Source organism: Rana temporaria, chromosome 2 (assembly GCF_905171775.1).
Source record: "Rana temporaria chromosome 2, aRanTem1.1, whole genome shotgun sequence".
In the NCBI taxonomy this organism is placed as follows: domain Eukaryota; kingdom Metazoa; phylum Chordata; class Amphibia; order Anura; family Ranidae; genus Rana; species Rana temporaria.
In genome coordinates this window covers 466430810-466450598 of record NC_053490.1, presented here as the reverse complement: position 1 = coordinate 466450598, position 19789 = coordinate 466430810, and the positions used below count along the sequence as shown (strand labels likewise).

Genomic DNA, 19789 nt, shown 5'->3' with positions numbered 1-19789 from the left:
CCGTGACCGCGGAACCCGATCGCCGCCGGTGTCCCGCGATCGGTCACAGGAGCTGAAGAACGGGGAGAGGTGTGTGTAAACACACCTTCCCCGTTCTTCACAGTGGCAGCTTCATTGATAGTGTGTTCCCTAATATAGGGAAACACGATCAATGACGTCACACGTCCAGCCCCGCCCCCTACAGTTAGAAACACATATAAGGTCACACTTAACCCTTACAGCGCCCCCTTGTGGTTAAATCCTAAACTGCAATTGTCATTTTCACAGTAATCAATGCATTTTTATAGCATGTTTTGCTGTGAAAATGACAATGGTCCCAAAAATGTGTCAAAATTGTCCGATGTGTCCGCCATAATGTCGCGGTCACGAAAACAATCGCTGATTGCCGCCATTAGTAGTAATAAATAAAATTATTAATAAAAATGCCATAAAACTATCACCTATTTTGTAAACGCTATTAATTTTGCGCAAACCAATCGTTAAACGCTTATTGTGATTTTTTTTTTTTGTTTTTTTGTTTTTTTACCAAAAATAGGTAGAAGAATACGTAACTGCCTAAACTGAGGAATTTTTTTTTTTTTTTTTATATATATATATATCTTTTTTGGGGATATTTATTATAGCAAAAAGTAAAAAATATTGTTTTTTTTTTTCAAAATTGTCGCTCTATTTTTGTTTATAGCGCAAAAAATAAAAACCGCAGAGGTGATCAAATACCACCAAAAGAAAGCTCTATTTGTGGGAAAAAAAGGACGCCAATTTTGTTTGGGAGCCACCTCGCACAATTGTCAGTTAAATCGATGCAGTGCCGAATCACAAAAAGGGGCAAGGTCCTTAACCTGCATATTGGTCCGGTTCTTAAGTGGTTAAAGTGGTTGTAAATCCCTCAAGACAAAGGCATAATGAGCTAGTATGCATGGCATACTAGCTCATTATGAATTGCTTACCTTAGATCGAAGCCCCCGCATTAGTCCTCATACCCCCCTACGGCTGGCGGCATTTTTCCCATTGGTTACTTCCAGGTATCGCAGCCCTGTCGCTATGATTGGCCAGAGCTGTGGTTACGTCACTTCCGCGCATGTGCGTGGGAGCCGCCGGTAACGGCACACAGACTGAAGCAACAGCACATAAGTGCCATTGCTTTAGTGCCCATGTGCCAATGACATTGGCACATGCAGGGCACAGTGGATATCTCCTAAACCGTGCAGGGTAGTCTTATTATAGGCTTACCTGTAGCATAAAGTGGTTGTAAAGGGTTTACAACCACTCTAAAGATGTACTATACAAAACTAAAAAGTCCTCCTATACAGTGGGGATGTGCCCGTGCTGCAAGGGTTAAATGCTTCCTTATGGCTTGGGGGTCACAAAAGGCAGTCTTTCTTGCCTGATTTTATGTAGATTGACTTCTGTTCAACTGCAATGGCCACACATGGAACTGGCCACATTTTGATCCATCTATGGCCATCTTTTAGCAAATGTGGATTACCAGAGACCTTTTAATAAGCCGGTCATAACAGTTGTTGAACATTCTCCTGTGTAGTGTATTCATAAATTCTTGTAGTTGGCCATGGGAAAGCCATTTGGAATCGATCCACATTTGGAAGTCTGGCTGCCTCTGAAAGTAAAATGATCTTTTTTTTTTTATACAAGTCCTATTTCATAAATCCTGATCTGATAAGATTACATTAGTAACTAGATTAGACACATTCCATCTCCTAAGTAGAATCTTCCATCAAATACATATTTGTTTTGGTTTTATTAACACAGGTGTGAAGGAGGAGGATGGAATGTCTGGTTTTCAGTGAAGTTCCACCTTAAAATAACAGTCAGTCTGTTTTAACACTTATTGCTTATGTGTCGTTTTTAACATAATACTGGGAAATATTTTCCTCTTTCCTGAGAGCTGTTTATAGATAAAGACCTAGCGGGTATATTTGAGTGTAGTGTCCCACAAAATGTTATTTTTGTGCCCTCCCTTCCCAGTCCAATGTGCTAACAGCAAAACTTACACAGAGCAATTTAGTGGCAGCTCCTGTTGCATCATGGGAAGCAGAGTTCCTTTCCTTAGGCCACTTTCACACTGGGGCAGGAGCCGCGGTGGCGGTATAGCGCCGCTAAAAATAGCGCTGCTATACCGTCGTAATTGACGCGGGATTTGGCCGCTAGCGGTGCGGTATTAACCCCTGCTAGTGGACGATAAAGGGTTAATACCGCCCGCAATGCGCCTCTGCAGAGGCGCATTGCGGGCGGTATTACCGCCGTTTCCCATTGTTTTAAATGGGAAGGAGCGGCGAAGAAGCGGTATACATACCGCTCCAAAGATGCTGCTGGCAGGAGATTTTTTTCTCTCCCGCCAGCGTATCGCCTCAGTGTGAAAGCCCTCGGGCTTTTACATTGAGGTTGCTTGGCAGGAGTTTTTCAGGCGGTATAGCAGCGCTATTTTTAGTGCTGTACCGCCTGAAAAACTCCTCAGTGTGAAAGGGGTCTTGGTGTAGACCAAGGGTGCCCAACGTTTTTGAAGGCCGAGGGCCACTTAAGCGACTTAGTAACCAGTCGCGGACCACAATGATCGGAGTGGGCAGATGACGACAGGTCTGTGTCCAGTCTGCATATACAAAGCAGACACAGACACAGCCCAATCTACTCTATGGGCCCTTTAATCCAATCAGATGGAAGGGGACAGATCCACTTATTTTTTTAGCAGATCGGATTGGAGGTAGGCAGGTGTAAACGAACAAAAGTCTGTTTATATCTGCCGCTCCATAGAGGTGAATGGAGGGTCCGATTGGGTCGGACCGTTGGTGTGAAAGGGGCCTAAGGCTGCTTTTACACTAAATGTCTGTGGTCTACCCACACCCCGTGGGTGCGGCGTAGTGTTCCTGTGGTTTTCCCGCTAGTGAGCTGGACTTTGCCATAGACGTCTATTATATCCTTGCAGGTGTGGTGCACTTTCCGAAAAGCTGCTTGCTTCCTCTACTGCTGGCTTCATTCACAACACTGATGCTCTGAGATGGCAGGTCGGCAACCTGCAATCTGGGCTTGCCAACCAGCCATCCCAGAGCAGGAGGTCGCGGGCCACATCAGAGGGCTCCACGGGCCACTGGTTGGGCACCACTGGTGTAATCTAAGAAATATGAGTGGCCATTCTCATTCAAAAATGTTTTTCTCTTATCGTCCATGGACGGACACAGATCCTTAAATCTTGACAAGTGGGTTATGTTCCCTGTTTACAGGAGAGGACTAGGCAGAAACATGTTAAATAGTTAAATACATGTTACATTAACAGAGTTGAACAGCCCCGCCCAGGGGGCGGTCCCTCCAGACATAACCCTCCTCACTGCAGCATGCAGCCTCAGTTTCGTTCTGCCTAGCAAAGGAGAAGGACGTATGGCTCCCTTTGGGCCCAGCGCCCTGAGGAGAAATTTTATTTTATTTTACTTTACTTTTTCTTGAAGAATCTTCTTTCAACTGTTGGCTGAGAGACAGGCTGGATAATATAGATCCTTGTAGTCTACTCAGTCCGACCAGCAAGCGTGGGCACACCTTTGCAAAGAGGCTGGGTCTGCCACGCCATACCTCATGACTCCTGAGGTGGCCGGTGAGCTTTGCTCCGAGGTCCACATATGACTGGGCTGTGGTGTTGTCTCACTCACAGTGGACCGGGCCGACAGCTACCTCCATTTCGGTTGTAGTTCTGTCAGGAATGCGTCAGCGAGTCCTCGCTTGGACGGGTAAGTACAGTCCCTCCTGCTTCGGTGGGTTGGTACGGCTGGGCATTCCTGGGGTTCGGGGGTCCCTTCCCCTTACTTCCCTGCTCCTTTCCCTTGCTGCATTGCTAACATTGCCGCTGTCAGGGGGGAGGGGGCCTTCCTGAGGGGACTGTGTTATCTGGCCTGTGTTTTTTCTTTTTTGTATTGGGCTTTCCTGTGAGGTAAAAAGCCCTGTGATGAGCACAGATGTTTATGATTATACTTCAGCAGACGCTGACTGATTGGTGACACCTGTAACGGTTTTGCTTTTTATGCTATATCTGTGTCTTATCCTTAAAGCGGTCCTCCACCCTAAAGTGGAGTCCCGCTGATCGGAACCCTCCCCCCCTCCGGTGTCACATTTGACACCTTTCAGGGGGGAGGGGGGTGCAGACACCTGTCTAAAGACAGGTATTTGCACCCACTTCCGGCCACACGATACGGGCGAAAGACGGGCATTCCGTCACATCCCGTCTGTCGCCCGTTGTGTGCTGGGAACACTCGGCTCCCAGCACACAGCGTGTGAGCCAATCGGCGGGCGCAGCGCGAATCGCGCATGCGCCGTAGGGAACCGGGCAGTGAAGCCGCAGCGCTTCACTTCCTGGTTCCCTCAGCGTGGATGGCAGGGGGAGCAGCAGAGTGACGAGCGATCGCTCGTGCTCTGCTGCGATCGGCGCTGGACTCCAGGACAGGTAAGTGTCCTAATATTAAAAGTCAGCAGCTGCAGTATTTGTAGCTGCTGACTTTTAATATTTTGTTCCCATGGCACATCCGCTTTAAATAAAACAGCCCTAGGAGGCTTTTCCTGTTTAAACACAGGTCCCTGCAAAAGTTACCTCACGGTTCTTTTCCTCACAGGCAGCGCTGGGCAGTCTCCTCCTGAGGGAGTCCCCTGGTTACCCCTGGTCAGCGCAGCAAGTGGGTGAGAGGCCCTGTATAGGGCTCTAGGAGCTTTTGTCTATTTGTATGGACAGGTGTGCATATTATAATACACACTATGTAAATATTGGAGTCAGTATCTGGGTCCTTCCCCACATGCTGGTGGTGGCAGCAGGTGTTGGCACCTGGGATTCCCACAGAGTTTTTATTGTTAGTCCTGGACACAGTTTGTGCCAGGGTGGGGGTGGACTGCGGGCGGGCGGTAAAAGAGTGCCCCCTTCCCCCGTTATCCCCTGGGGAATGCTCTGTTTGGAGCCATGGACCAGGTACCTAGTTAAAAAAAAAAAAAAAAAAGGCAGAATAAGGCATTTATGGGTGCGCTTTTTACTGCTGCAAGGGACTCTCCTAAGCTGCATAGTGCAGCTGGGTTTCCGCCGAGGGCTCGGTCTTTTTTGGATCACACAAATCAGACCGCTGTGTAGGTTTTTTCCTTCTGTGCCCTTCTTTGATAATTTCTGAGATGCGGAATGAGAAAAGCCGCTGAGGGCTTTTGTAGTCCCTCACCGCCGGGCGGGAACCCCTACTTTAATGGATCTGACTGATAGAAGATCCGAAGTACTGACCCGTTCCATGTTTACCATGCTGGGGTCTGGCTTGCGGGCCTATTGTGGAAGGGTGTCAAAGTTAGTGGCCAGGTCTAGTGATCTTGTACAGACGCGTCAGTCGCACTGGTGGCCCTGTGTTGTCTGTATCGGTAATTTTTTGCCATTCCTCCATGGTAGTTGCTTCCTCGGCCGCTCCACAGAGTGGATGCTGAGTAGATCCCGATGATTCTAATCGCTCCAGATTGACCTCGGCGTCCTTGGTACGCTGATATCGGGCGCCTGGTAGCGGAGGCACCCTGGCGATTGCCAGGGCAGGAGGTTCCTGTCTCAAGGTCCCATACTTCCTCCTGTTGTACAGTCACTGACTTGCTCAACATGGTTATTGGAAGCCAGACTTTAGGTGACCAGGGTCTGTCTGACTCGGTCATCTCAACAGGGCACCGTAGTCTTCTTCCGGAGGATCTACCGTCGTACCTCTCTTGGTGCGAAGGGATGGAGTGACGTCCACGGGCGTACTCTCGGTGTCCAGGGTCCTGCTGTTTTTAAAGCTTGGATTGGATCTAAAAAATGCTTAAAGCACCGTTTGGGGGCAGATTTCAGCCTTGGCTGTGTTCTTTTAGTGGCCTTTTTGCGGCCCGTTCCCTGGTGGGTCCCCTTTTTTTGTGTGCAAGGGGTTTGTCATATACTTTCCCCTCTTGGCCCATCTCTTCCCCCATGAGTTTTGACTCTGGTGCTCTCGGTTCTTCAGGAACCTTCCTTTTGGAAACATCAGAGAGATTTTCTCTTGACACTATCTCAGAAGGTGGCCCCATTAGTGGCCTTTACCTCTGTTAGAGGGGTTTCTGAGTTGGCGGTCTTGTCTTGCAAGCCGCCATGCTTGATCCCCCATAAGGATTAGGTGATGGTGCGCCTGCGACCTTCCCTTCTTCCGAAGGAGGTTTCGGCCTTTCATACTTTAGGCGTGGTACGCGCTTTGCGGGTATACCAGCCTACTACAGCTCCATTTCGGAGCTTCTGACTCTCTTTTGTGTCGGTGTCTGGTCCACAAAAGGGCCTGGCGGTCTCGTCGACCACCATTTCTCGGTGGATCAGGCAGGCCGTCATACAGGCCTATGCTCCTAAGGGGCGGGCCCCCCTTTCCGGTCACGGCACTTTCGACCAGGGCAATTGGTGCTTCCTGGGTTTTTTTGTTTTTTTTTCGACATCATGCGTCGGTCTCACAGGTGTGCGAGGCGGCGATTTGCTCGTCCGTTCACGCTTTTTCCAGAATTTACATGGTTGCTGTGAGTGCATCTTATGATGTTTTTTTCAGCCGCTAGTTTTTGCCGGCGGCTGTTTAAGGTTGCACCTCCTCCGTTGAGGAGCTCTGCTTGTTTTGGGGTGAAGTTAAAAATGGTTTTTACTGATATATTTCCCACCCCTCGTTTTTTGACACTGCTTGGGGACGTCCCACTTGTCAAGATTTAAGGAGCTGTGTCCGTCCATGGACGATAAGAGAAAATAGGATTTTTTGTACTCACCGTAAAATCCTTTTCTCTGAAGTCCATGGACGGACACAGCTCCCACCCCTCCTTTTTAGGTTTGTACTGCTTGTTACGAACTGAGGCTGCATGCTGCAGTGAGGAGGGTTATGTCTGGAGGGACCGCCCCCTGGGCGGGGCTGTTCAACTCTGTTAATGTAACATGTATTTAACTATTTAACATGTTTCTGCCTAGTCCTCTCCTGTAAACAGGGAACATAACCCACTTGTCAAGATTTAAGGAGCTGTGTCCGTCCATGGACTTCAGAGAAAAGGATTTTACGGTGAGTACAAAAAATCCTATTTTTTCTTTTATTGTATCAACATGTGCCTGGCTGTTATAGACAGGAAACCCCATAAACAATATTTCTTTAGAAATGATTTGTTGTGTTTATGATATTACACTGGGATTGTGTCACATGTAAATAGAAACAAAGCAAGGGCCAGAGCTGATTGCGAACAGCAAGTGGATGCCTTGGTCTGGTCAGTATCAGGTGGATAACATTTTGGCAATGCCTTGGATTTGCCAGTGCGCTATAACGTGCCTTATTGTGAAGAGAAAACAACGTCTTGTGATCACACTGTGAAATGTCACCGCCTGACAGTTCAAGGACACGGGAGCACAGGCAGGCTCACTGGGGACAGCCTACCGAGAACATATTCACACCTGACTGTCATATCCTCTGGAATTTTCTTCATATTATCTGCAACTATTTTATGGCAGACATGCAGCAAAATAGAGATCAGTTAGAGAGTGTTCATTTACATTTTTTAAGTGATATACTTTGTGTGAACTAAGGTTATTGAATCTAAGGTACTGTGTTTTATTTCTTTCACCTGGCTGATTTTTTTGCCTTAAGGGGGCATCACACAGGCATTTTTTTTCTTTGCTTGGAGTAAATGACTCTGTCAGTAAAAAGTCTGTTCCACAGTCATTCCAGAGATTTGTAGCTGCCATTGAGTAACCGACTGCAGCTTTAGTAGACATATAAATTTTCAGCCAAATGAAAATCACAAGATTTGTAGCTGTTACAGATTTCTGATGCAACGTTACATGTGGTTACAGTGGTTTCCAGCTTAGTTTACACCCGTGTTGCTCTTTGAAATGCAATCTGCAGTGGATCACTTTTCAGAGAGTGGTACAGCTGACAGGCATTCAGGAGGTGATGTTGCTGCCTCCTGAATGATTGTTATTGTTTTTCCAGGGGAATACACCTTCGCAGCAGCCCCTTAATTTTTGATGTGCCACAAAGAAAAGCATTACAGACAACAGTATGTGTGCAACCTCTGTCCAGCTGCCTTTAAAGCTTATGGGGCTGGTAAAACTCTGCTGTCTAATGGTACTGCCCCTGACTTCAGTTAGGCCTTAAAGCTGGCAATACACTTTGCAATCTGCTAGTACAATTTTAGGTTTAGATTTAGGACACACCATATGTATTGTAATAAGACCAGGAAAGCACATGCATAAGACGGATAACTTCCTTCCATCTCAGTCCTTAGGGACCCCACCATACACTTGTTTTCTGCCACTGTATCCCCCTACCCCACCATTACTACAGTAGAAAGAGAAGGCCCCTACAGGCCGCATGGACCATGACATGTAGCTTGGACAGAGTGGCCTCTTGAATTATGAAGTAATCTGTTCTCTCTTGGTGTTGTGTGTTGTTACATTACCGTAATAATATTTTATTTTAATTATACTAATTAAAGTTACTATTGAAAACATTGACGGCTATGCTTTAACGCTATTGAATATGGTGGCAGGAGATTAAATGGTGTCACAATATTGTCTGGTTACCAATTGCAAGTATCAAAATGGCTCTGAATTAAAGTGGTTGTAAAGGTTTTTCATGCTAATGCATTCTATGCATGAAGATAAAAAGCCTTCTGTGTACAGATACTTACATTAGCCCTCTCTCGATCCAGCAATGTTGCATGAGAGCCACGACTGTCCGGGACTCTCCCTCATTGGCTGTGAAAGCAATGGGGAGATAGAGGGGATGGCTCCAAACCAAATACACATGGAGCAGCAGCTCAGCTTGGGTCCCCTCTTAGTAAGCTACTTGCTGTGGAGGCACTCGGCAGAAGGGAGGAGCCAGGAGCGTAGACGAGTAACCCAAAAGGAGGAGGATCTGGACTGCTCTGTGCAAAACCACTGCACAGAGCAGGTAAGTAATAACGTTTGTTATTTTTTAAATAAAAAAAAAAAAAGATGCTATGTATCACTTTAAGAGTGGACTTAAGCCCTGTACACACGACCGGAATTCCCGGCAGTATAAAGTCCGCCGGGAAACCTGAAAACCTGCTCGGTAAGTTTCCCCCTGTGCACACGGGCAGGTTTCCCGTTGGGAAAACTGCGGGGAAAGCTTTGGCCGGGAATCCCAGCCATGTGTATGCTCCCTCGCAGTGTTTCCCCACAGGAAAACTGCCGTGAATCCCGGCGGGAAAATAGAGAGCAGGTTTCCTATATTCCCGCCGGGATTCCCGGAAGTTTTCCTGTCGGGAATACTGAGAGGAATCATACACACGGCTGGGATTCCCGGCCAAAAGCTCTCCCCGCAGTTTTCCCAATGGGAAACCCGGTCGTGTTTACGGGGCTTAAGGCTCTGATCACACTAGTGTGATTTCAGATGTACCAAGTCGCACAGAATCGCACGACAATGGACATCCGTTCACATCAAGGTGACTCGGCATTGCACAATTTTGGAAAAGATTACTGTACTATGGTGCAATTCAGCAGTGTGTGAACCTAGCTTAGAGCCAGTAGGCAGACAATATGGCTTACAAATTTACAATGGTAGCTCAATGGTTCCCCACATTGACATCCCCCTTCCTTCTTAGCACATGTAGGTTGACAAAATAGTGGTAAACCTCATCTGTTACCCTACCTACCATTACCCAACCTGCACCTAGATCTGGCTGTATTCACCCCAAATTCCTAGCAGGTAGGTTGCAGTACTGCACCCCTGCTCCACTGACTATTACTTGTTCTGCCAAATCATAGTTTGATTTGATGTATAGTCGTTCTATACATTGTGCAGTGTGAATTATACTTTGTGTTCATCTGTGTTGTGAAAAGTTTTTTGCTTTTTCTGTTGTATATAACATGTGTAATAAAATGTTCACACTTTATCTTCTGTAGGAAAAGGAGAAGCTCGTTCATGACACAAGAAAGAGATTTGCACAGGAATATTTACAAGGTCTGTATATAGAGTTGCAGCATTACAATAATTATATGTCGACACCATGTACAGTCCACAACAGCCCTTTAACCTATGCTATAGCTTTTCTATTGTGTTTTTATTTTATTTGTTCCTGTATCCATTATGTCCAATGTCATACATTTTATCTCATCAATCTCCTAATACAATGCTTTCTTTTTTAATGTTCTGTGTTTTTACATCCTTTTTTTTTATTTATTTATAGTTTTGCTACTAACTTGAACTTTTAAATGAGAATGATTGAGAGGAGATTGGTATACAAGAAACTAGCTTAATGTAGTAAAGATATCTGTCTCTGCACCTAAATATCTAAACTTCAGATTTTTTTGTTTAATGGTTTGTTATTAATAATTATAGCAACTTGATATTAGCCATCATAGTGTTTTTATTGAACTATCCGGTAGCAGTGCCTAGTCCTGTATGGTACTGGCCATACATATAAAGCTGTCTCTTTTTGGGTAATTAATAGTAGGTTAGATAACTTTAAACTTTGTTCTAAAGTCAAAAGTTTTTTTTTCATCAAGGATAAGTTTATGCTTGAGAACATATTACCTGTTCCAACCGTTTTCAGGGTGCTACATGTAACCTGTTCCCATTTCTTCTCCGCTGCCTCTAGTGACAGCAAGCTGGGCATCTTCTCCCCCCGCTCACTGTCACAATTAAAAAACAAAAAAAAACAATTTGCCCGCCCAGCTGCATCATTCATTCACAGAGTTCTTTGAATGGGAAACTACAAGTACCAACAGCCTTTGCAGCTGTCGGCTTATAGTTCTCAATGAACTACCAAGGCGCTGTTGAGTGCTCTTGTAGTTGATTGTCTCTTCCTGTCAGTATGTATCTACCTACCCCTATAAGGTATGAGCAGACAGATACACAGACAAGTCTGCAAGAGCCCTGCATAGCACCCGCGATCTGCTGATTGCGGGTACAATGCTTTGCAGGCTCCAAGTAAAAAAAAAAAAAAAAAATATATATATATATATATATATATATATATATATATATATATATATAATTATTTTTTTACCTGCAGAAATATGCGCATTTATTATTTTATTAAAACATTTTTAAAGGGTGAACTTTATTCTTTAAAGCATTATCTTCATTGGGGTAAATAAAGTCCTGTCTTAATACAGCACTGTGCTGCCTGTCTGCACTGGTCTCTCTTCCTGGTTTCACAGGACTGACTGAGAGCAGCGGGAGCCATAGGCTCTTTTTGCTCTGTCAAATCCAACCTAGCTCAAGTTCAGGAGCATAACCACATTTGCACCCTATAGCACACAGCTTGTTATTGGAGATGGTGCAGACAGCACCAGCAGGGGACCCAGGAGAGGAGGTAAGGTGCCACTCTGTGCAGTATCTTTGCACAGAGCAGCGAAGTATAAACTCTTTTTTTATTCTAGCCTATTATTACTTTTGATCTGGCAACTTTTTACTGTAAGTAAGCATGCAATAGTTCCGATTCTCAAAACATGTCTTCACTTTTATGCCTAACAATTTTATAAGTTATTGTGTTTTGAAAAGGCTGTAATTTGTTATGCCGTATGGAGTTATATGGGGCTCTTGTTTCCCCAAAAAGGTAAATATATACAATGGTCAGAGGTGGCGTAGAGCAAATTAAATGTTGCCAAGATGCATCTGTAGCATATTTTAGTTGAACATGTGAGCTGACTCTTCTGACATTTTGTGAGGCTGAGCCACTATCAAACATTCTGTCAGACCTCAGCAGATGTCATGCAGTATGCTCAGTTGGCTTAGTTACAATTTCCCATGCTGCAGCCTGTTATTACTCCTGGAGATATATCAGTGTTGTCAGCCGATCCTTTTAAAATTTGTACAGTATGTGCTATCTATGCAACTGTGTTTTAGGAGAAAAACAATGTTTCACATTTCCTATCAATGGTCTGATTTTCCGGTTTACTTCTTTCTACACAGTCTTACCCCTGGGTCACTTCAAATGTGTAGCAATGTATTATTAGAACACTGTAGCAGCACAGGTACACCCCCGCTCTCTCTTTATGGAGAGAGCAGGGGTCTATAAGACCCCAATCCCCTCCACTGCACTTAAAAGCATTCAAAACGTCAAAATCAGCATTTTTAAATACTTTTATATTTTTTAAAACTGGCGCCTTTATGATGCCAGTAATCTGGAAATTGTGTCATCACATTGCTTCCGGGTTACTAGATCCGAGACCCGAACAAAGCCGATAGGCTTTGTTTGGGTCTTCAGCCAGCCGGCGGACATGTCGTCTGGTCGCTTGGGCCTCCCCGGTGGGACGGGAGATCCAGGCGGAGCGGCGGGGGGGATATCCCCCCACTGCTTGTCATAACAGCCGAGCGGCTGCTTTGCTGCATCAGTTGTTGCAAGAAAGCCAACCGTCCGCTCTAAAGAACAATATTGGAATGATGCTTGCAGGTTGCATGCACCGCCCCGTTACAACCCCTTGAAAATGATATTGGTATGTTTGTGACCGATACTTAAAATAAAGTGAATATCGGCCGCACCGATAATGGATGGACCCCTATTTTATTTAAATTTCATCTTTGGCTGTTGATCTTTGCCATCTGGTTTTGTAAGGAGAAACCGAAAAACAATAAAGACATCCTAAAGCTACACTTAGTGTTACTAAACCCAGGAGCCTGCATTTACTATATCTGCTCTCCCACCACACACAGGACATGGAAATGCAATTATTTTTGTAAATATAAACTGCTAAGTGCCGGTTCACACACAGGCGACACGACTTTGGGGGCGACTCGGCAAGGCGATCTCAAGGCGTCGTGAGAGGCAACTTGCAAAATGACTTCAGTATTGAAGTCAATGCAGGTCGCCCCAAATCGCCCCCAAAGTCGTACAGGAACCTTTTTCTAAGTCGGAGCGACTTGCGTCGCTCCTATTAGAACGGTTCCATTGACTACTGTGGACCGCGACCTGTCAGGCGGCTGAGTCGCCTGACAGGTCGCCCCAGTGTGAACCGGGTCTAAATATCTTTTTCATCAGATCTAGCAGTTCGATCAATCTTGTGACTTCTTTCAGTGTGTGCTAATAGCTTGTGGGAGGAGTTTTTAGTTCTCAGGATTGTCTTATCAGGCTTCAAGACCCCTGATCCTCTGTTTAGACAGTGCTGATTGGCCCTTTGCTGATCACATGCACCCTCCCAAGAAAAAAAAAGAAAAACGCTCTAGCAGTACACACCAAACTGAGCAGCCTGACTCTATAGACTGTAAATATTAGGTTATTTTTTGGAGTCTGTGGAAGAAGAGGAGAATCAGAGAAGACGGGATCGAACAGCCTTTTTACACAATGGGGAGGATTAACTCCTTAGGTTCCACACTAAGGAATATAACAAGCATGTCTTACTGCATAGTGTTCCATATTTCAATATGCCCCCGTCCACAGACCACATTACCTACCACCACACATTTGTTGGGAAAAGACCCTTGTCCTCTCAATATTGGAAAAAGCTGTTTTGTCAATGCAGTTGTTTGGAAGCTGACAGTGGGTTATAGGGGGGAATGAGGATGACAGGAGGTAGGGTGTTGGCAAACTGGCAGTGGTGTGCCAGGCGTTATGAGGATGACGGGGGGTAGTGTGTTAGGAAGGTTGCAGTGGGGTGCAAGGTGGGATGAACATGAGGATGATGGTGGGGGAAGGTGTTAGCAAGGTTTCAGTGAGGTGCCAGGTGTAATGTGGATGATGGGGTAGTGTTAGGAAGGTTGCAGTGGGGTGCCAGGTGTGATGAGGATGACCGGGTGGGGTGTTAACAAGGTGGCAGTGCGGTGCCAGGTGGGATGAGGCTGACCGGGTGGGGTGTTAGCAAGGTGGCAGTGCGGTGCCAGGTGTAATGAGGATGCCCGGGTGGGATGTTAGCAAGGTGGCAGTGCGGTGCCAGGTGGGATGAGGATGACCGGGTGGGGTGTTAGCAAGGTGGAAGTGCGGTGCCAGGTGGGATGAGGATGACCGTGTGGGGTGTTAGCAAGGTGGCAGTGCGGTGCCAGGTGGGATGAGGATGACCGGGTGGGGTGTTAGCAAGGTGGCAGTGCGGTGCCAGGTGTGATGGCTGTGCATACAGGATCATACAGCATTTGTACACAATACAGAGGATTAATCACTTGATATAGTGAATATAACAAGTATACTATTCTGCACTTAGACTGATTTTATTGTTGTGAGTTTAGTAACACTTTAAGACTGGCTTCTATTCCTCTGTAGTACTACAATTTTTAAATAGTATTTTATTTTATTTGTTTAGTACCGTATATACTCGAGTATAAGCCGAGGCACCTAATTTTACCACAAAAAAAATGGGAAAACTTATTGAATCAAGTATAAACCTAGGGTGTCCATCTGCATGCCTCACTTTGCCTAACTGTGTCCATGTGCATGCCTCACTGTGCCCATGCCTCACTGTGCCCATGACTAGACTGACGTTTAACATGGGAATCTATGGAAGGGGCGCCCGTCTTTGAAAAGTTGGTGTTCCTCAGCCGTAGGTCCCCCAGACAACAAACTTTACACACTTGTAGAGGATAAATGGGGCTACATGTGTGCCAAGTCCAGAGGACCTATGACCGGCCGGTACTGGGTCCCCAAAGTCACCGGAGAAATTACCGTTTAACATGGGAGTCTATGGAAGGGGTGCCCGGCTTTGAAAAACGGGTCTCCTGGACAACAAACTTTGCACACTTGTAGAGGAAGAGTGGGGCCGGTACCGGGTCCCCAAAGTCCGGGAGATCAGGCGCAAAAAGGTAATTCGAGTATAACCCATGGGGGCATTTTCAGCCCAAAAATAGTGCTGAAAAACTCGGCTTATAATCGAGTATATACGGTACTTCCCCTTTTATGATTGTAGACTATATCTTTGGACTATGTTGAAACTGAAGTCCTCATTACCTTTATATTCCCCAGAGCAGGAGAGCATTACGTTTGTGAATAAATTGCCCAGTTTCTACAGTTTGTTATTTTTCTGCCTCAAGGACAATTTTGAAAAAATAGAGAAAAGCCACCAAACCCTTTTTTTCCTTTTTTTTTAATTTTTTTTTCTATTCTTCACTGAAAGGTAATCATTGAAATTTTGATTTTCAAAATCTGTCCCCATATATTATCTAGGATATCTAAAGTGATGTTAATAATATATTATAACCGCAAAATGATGCTTACATGTTTCTAAATTATTGTTTTGCTTCCAGACAATTCTAGTAAGTATGATAGCCGTGATGTAGAAAGACTTCAGAAAGATGATGGCTGGGTGGAAAGCTATCTGCTGTGGAGGCATAACGTGATTGAGGAAGCTTTGAAGATGATTGATGAAAGCTTCAGATGGAGAAAAGAGATTGCTATTAATGGTAAGAGACAATGACATTTGTTAGTCCTTGGTGTACATAAAAGACACCCAAAGCCACCAAAATCAAGTAAATAAAATGGTTTGCACTGGCTGTAGGGACTTTCTATCCAAAACTATGTTGGTTCTTTTGTGGTTGTTGATGGGAAGAATTGTGTACTGGTAGTGGGATTTCAAAAGAGTTCTGTATTCACCCAGGATATAAGATTTCACTGCTCCTGCTGTATTGTGTGTAATTTAAACGAAAAAAATAAAACATTAATTGAGGAATACTTGTTCTGGATAATGACAATCATAGGTGGCTAGACCAGCCCTAAAGTTTGAAAAACGCTTGTAGGTAAGCAACTACATCTACTCATCAAAGACAGCTGGGGAGTACAGCAGCAGATGGAGCTCACAAAACTGGCCTGGCTACAAGATGGAAGCATATGCTGTCAGTAGCACCCGCAGTGAGGGATCACTTTGGGAGGCATACTGCTTGTGGTTCTCGGTTGCCTAGATAAGTGAAGAGAAAAGATTACCTGTGCTAGTGCTGCCATGAAAATGCATTTAGGTACGCCGCTCCTTTCTCAAACCTATCTGGAGGGCGAATAGAGACCCCTAGAGCCTAACTGTAGGGCAGCTTCCATCTTGCAGCACTGCCACTGGCCATTGTTTGTTCAGTCTGTGGCGACTTGGCGTTCCAGTCTGAGTTTTCACAGCTGCTACATAGGGATTGCTAGAGGACTGGGACATGAAATGGTGAATTTCCACATAACGGTGAATTCCTAATCCTGTTGTATGACATAGCTTGAAAGACTGCTTTCTGACCATTCGCATGCAGTATAATGAAGTTCATAGAGCACTGCTGTTCTGTGAGCGTATGCAGATATTTGGTTGGTGTTTTCACATCAAGTCCTGCATGTTACGCTGATAAACATTTCTACACATTGACTGCAGCTAATCTGATGGGAAATATGAAGTCAGTATCAATCTGTCGGAAACGTGCATTTGTAAGAAAAATAAATCTGTATTTTAGCAAACAAACTGAATTATGACATTAAAGTCTTCTGATGTATGCTTGCTTTACTGGGGTGCTCCTAAGAGAGAACCAAAGTCCCTGCTGTGTTTATCATTAAACATAACATTTTTTTCTGTTCAACGTGCAAGACGCCTTTCAGGAGCTAGCAATTCTGTCTTATTATTTTTATTTGAATAAACTTTACAAGAATTCCCTATAAAATATTAAGCAATACATATTTCATTGTATTATTTTATTGTTTGCAATGATTACTAACAGATTATAATGGTATCGTATGTAAGAATACCAATTATCATAGCAACATGAGGAAATTGTTCATTCGTTCACACGTGATATTTCATATAATGACACCTGAAGTTGTGGTAGCCAGTCTTATGGTGGAGTTAAGGGAACTCGCCAGTCAAAGTTGAAAATAAAATTGTAAAATGTTTGTTGCCTGGAACATTTTTGTTTTATATCCAGAAATAGCTCGGAAGCTATAAATAGCACAGAACACTTCTCCCCTTATTGTTTAAAATGATTTAGATCCTGAGCTTTTGTTAGTCTAGGTGTTCTCAACTCTGCCCATTGCATGCTTGCCAAGCAGCACAATTGAGAAACTGACCGGATGTGGCTGCAATAAACTACATCTAATTCACATAAAGGTACATTGTGTGGATTTTCATATTTTCAGTAAAGTTATAATGTTTCATGGATAGCATTTACAGTTCACTGATTTGTTTCACTTGTTGCCTGGAGTAGCACAGATGCAACCTAAATGTATGCTGACTTGCACATAGCTGCTGAGGCTTTTTGCTCCATTTTTAGTATAAGGTATAAAAAGCATGCCTTCTAGGAAATAGCTGTGTGCAGGTTGAGTGGCTGAAGAGTTATGTCATATTTGTGTTCTATCCCAGCAATTCAGAATCTGAAGTTGTCCGCTGGGGCATAAAGTAATTATTTGCATGACTATGCCCATTGTCCTTCAAAGTGCATCTAAAGCCAAAGTTTTATTCTTTAGTTTTGGAAGCCTTGGAAAAAAACTATCCATTTTTTATTTATTTTTTGTCTTGTCTTTGTTCCCAAGATTCACTCTCTCTGTGTCCTGGTTTCCCCAATCATCTTCCAGCACAGCCACATGAGAAATGATTGATTCCTCCCTCTACAAGAAACCGGACAAATAGATTAAACCCCCTCCCCCCCATCGGATCCAGTCAGCAGTTCCGGGACTGGATCTGTCACTTTCCATTCTGATATAATTTTCACTTTTTTCACTGGGGCAGGATTGGATGTCCCTTCAGGGTCCATGCAGTACGGCAGGGTTTTTAGAGGCTGGAAGCCATATTTGGAAAATCGCCAGGTAGTGACTTTTTTTTGGATGACTGTTGAAGCGCTGTACTGCAGACCTCAAGTCATGTGCTGGGATCCAACAGAGAGCTTACTTCAAAATAGGAATGAAGGGGAAGCCTTCCTTCCAATAGGGTTTCCTGATCTAGTGGCAACTGTCTAATGCTGGCCATACACTCTACAAAAAATGTCCAAACAAACTTTTCGAAAAACGAATGTTCGGCCGGAAAAAAAAAATAAAAATAAAAAATTGATCACTTTTATTCCTATTACAAGGAATGTAAACATCCCTTGTAATAGAAAAAAGCATGACAGGTCCTCTTAAATATGAGATCTGGGGTCAAAAAGACCTCAGATCTCATAATTAGACTTAAATGCAAAAAAATAAATTAAAAAAAATAAATTTCATTTTTTCAAATGACAAAAAAAAAAATGTTTCTTTAAGAGGCTGGGCGGGACTGACGTTTTGACGTCACTTCCGCCCAGCAGAGCTATGAGGACGGGTGAAGGAGATTTCTCCTTCAGTCCCGTCCCCGCTCAGCTGCCGGACACATCTGATCCCCTCCGCCGCTACCGACGGCTCCGGTAAGCGGCGGAGGGCGCGGGAGAGCGGCGGGAGGGGGGGGGGCCCCTCTCCCACCACCGATAACGGCGATCTCGCGGCGAATCCGCCGCGGAGACCGCCGTTATCGTGTACACCACCGCCCCCTGAAAAGATGAATATCTCGGTTGTGGCAGCAGCTGCTGCCGTTATCGAGATATTCAACTTTAAAAAGAGGACATCTTTTTGACATGGGGCGGTGGTCAAGAGGTTAAGGTGATCTAGCCTCATTTCTTGTCCCTGTGACAGCAGAAAAATAAATGGTTTATTTTTTTGCAGTTTGTTTCTCCATTGGAATGATTTCTCATTGCATTACTCATCTTTCAGAGCTTCTAAAATATTGTATGGTTAGGATTCAGAACAGGGTGACTACAATTTAAATCTCTCCTTACTTACAAAACATTTTCTTCAATATTTTACAGATTTGAATGAATCCATTCTCCCCAGATGGTGTTTTGATGTTGGTGCTACATATCTACACGGTTATGACAAAGAAGGCAATAAACTCTGTAAGTGGAACACCTGTGATATGTACTTTTATTGTATCACGACCCATAATAAAGTTATTTGTTTAATTGGGATTTGTCAATTCATTGCACAGATTTTCCTAAGTGGAAAATCTATTTGGCATGGGACTGAGATAGAGCTGCACGATGGCTAAAATGAGAATCACAATTGTTTTTGCTTAGAACATAGATCACGATTCTCACAACGTAACATCATCTTTCACATTAAAACACAAAAATTGGGCTAACTTTACTGTTTTTTTTTTTTTGTTCTTTTTTTTTTATGATTCATTGAAGTTTTCCCAAAAAAATTGCATTTGAAGACCACTGGGCAAATACAGTGTGACATAAAATATTGCAGCAATTGCCATTTTATTCCCTATGGTCTCTGCTAAAATTATAATGTTTAGGGCCGGGGTTCCAAGTAATTTTCCAGCAAAAAAAAATTATTTTAACTTAAACAAGTGTCAGAAAAAGATTTGGACTTTGAGTGGTTAAACTTCCTGCATTTACACACAGACGTTTGCTCTAAGAAGGAAGTTAGATACAATGGACTTTTTCTTTTGACAGCTGAGTGAGTAGATAAAGTCTCTCCACTTGTTATATGAAAGAATCGGCAAACTCTGCATTGGAGATTGTCAGGGGGGTTGAATCGAGATCACGATTTAAAAAAAAATTAATTGTGCAGCTCTAGACTGAGATAACAAATTTGATATACAATCGGAGAATGCTTTGTATTCATTCAATGCAAAGCTTTCTCTGAATGGCAGGTGTGCTAAGAGGCTGACCTGTGTTCAAAATGTGGCAGGCCAGGAACTCTGCACAAGACCCAGAAGCATTGTGGAGATCATTGGAGTCTACTTCAAAGATTTCAGGCTTCCAGGGGCACCTGTCAGGTATGGTATATACATTAGTTACATTGGTTGAATCAATGCCTGTTTCAAATGTCTCTAGCCTCTTTTTTTGGCTAAACCAAACAACATTATATACTTGCTTGTACTTCTCCACAGTGTTTGCTG

General features: G+C 44.1%; 1 protein-coding gene across 1 annotated transcript in view; it reads left to right on the top strand.

Annotated features, from left to right (window-relative positions):
• MOSPD2 (motile sperm domain containing 2) overlaps window positions 1-19789 on the top strand; it is a 166337-nt gene that overhangs the window by 47010 nt on the left and 99538 nt on the right. Inside the window, exons 2-4 of the mRNA XM_040338677.1 lie at window positions 9896-9953; window positions 15165-15320; window positions 18687-18773. Coding sequence (XP_040194611.1) covers window positions 9896-9953; window positions 15165-15320; window positions 18687-18773 — 301 coding nt within the window. The remainder of the gene's footprint in view (window positions 1-9895; window positions 9954-15164; window positions 15321-18686; window positions 18774-19789) is intronic.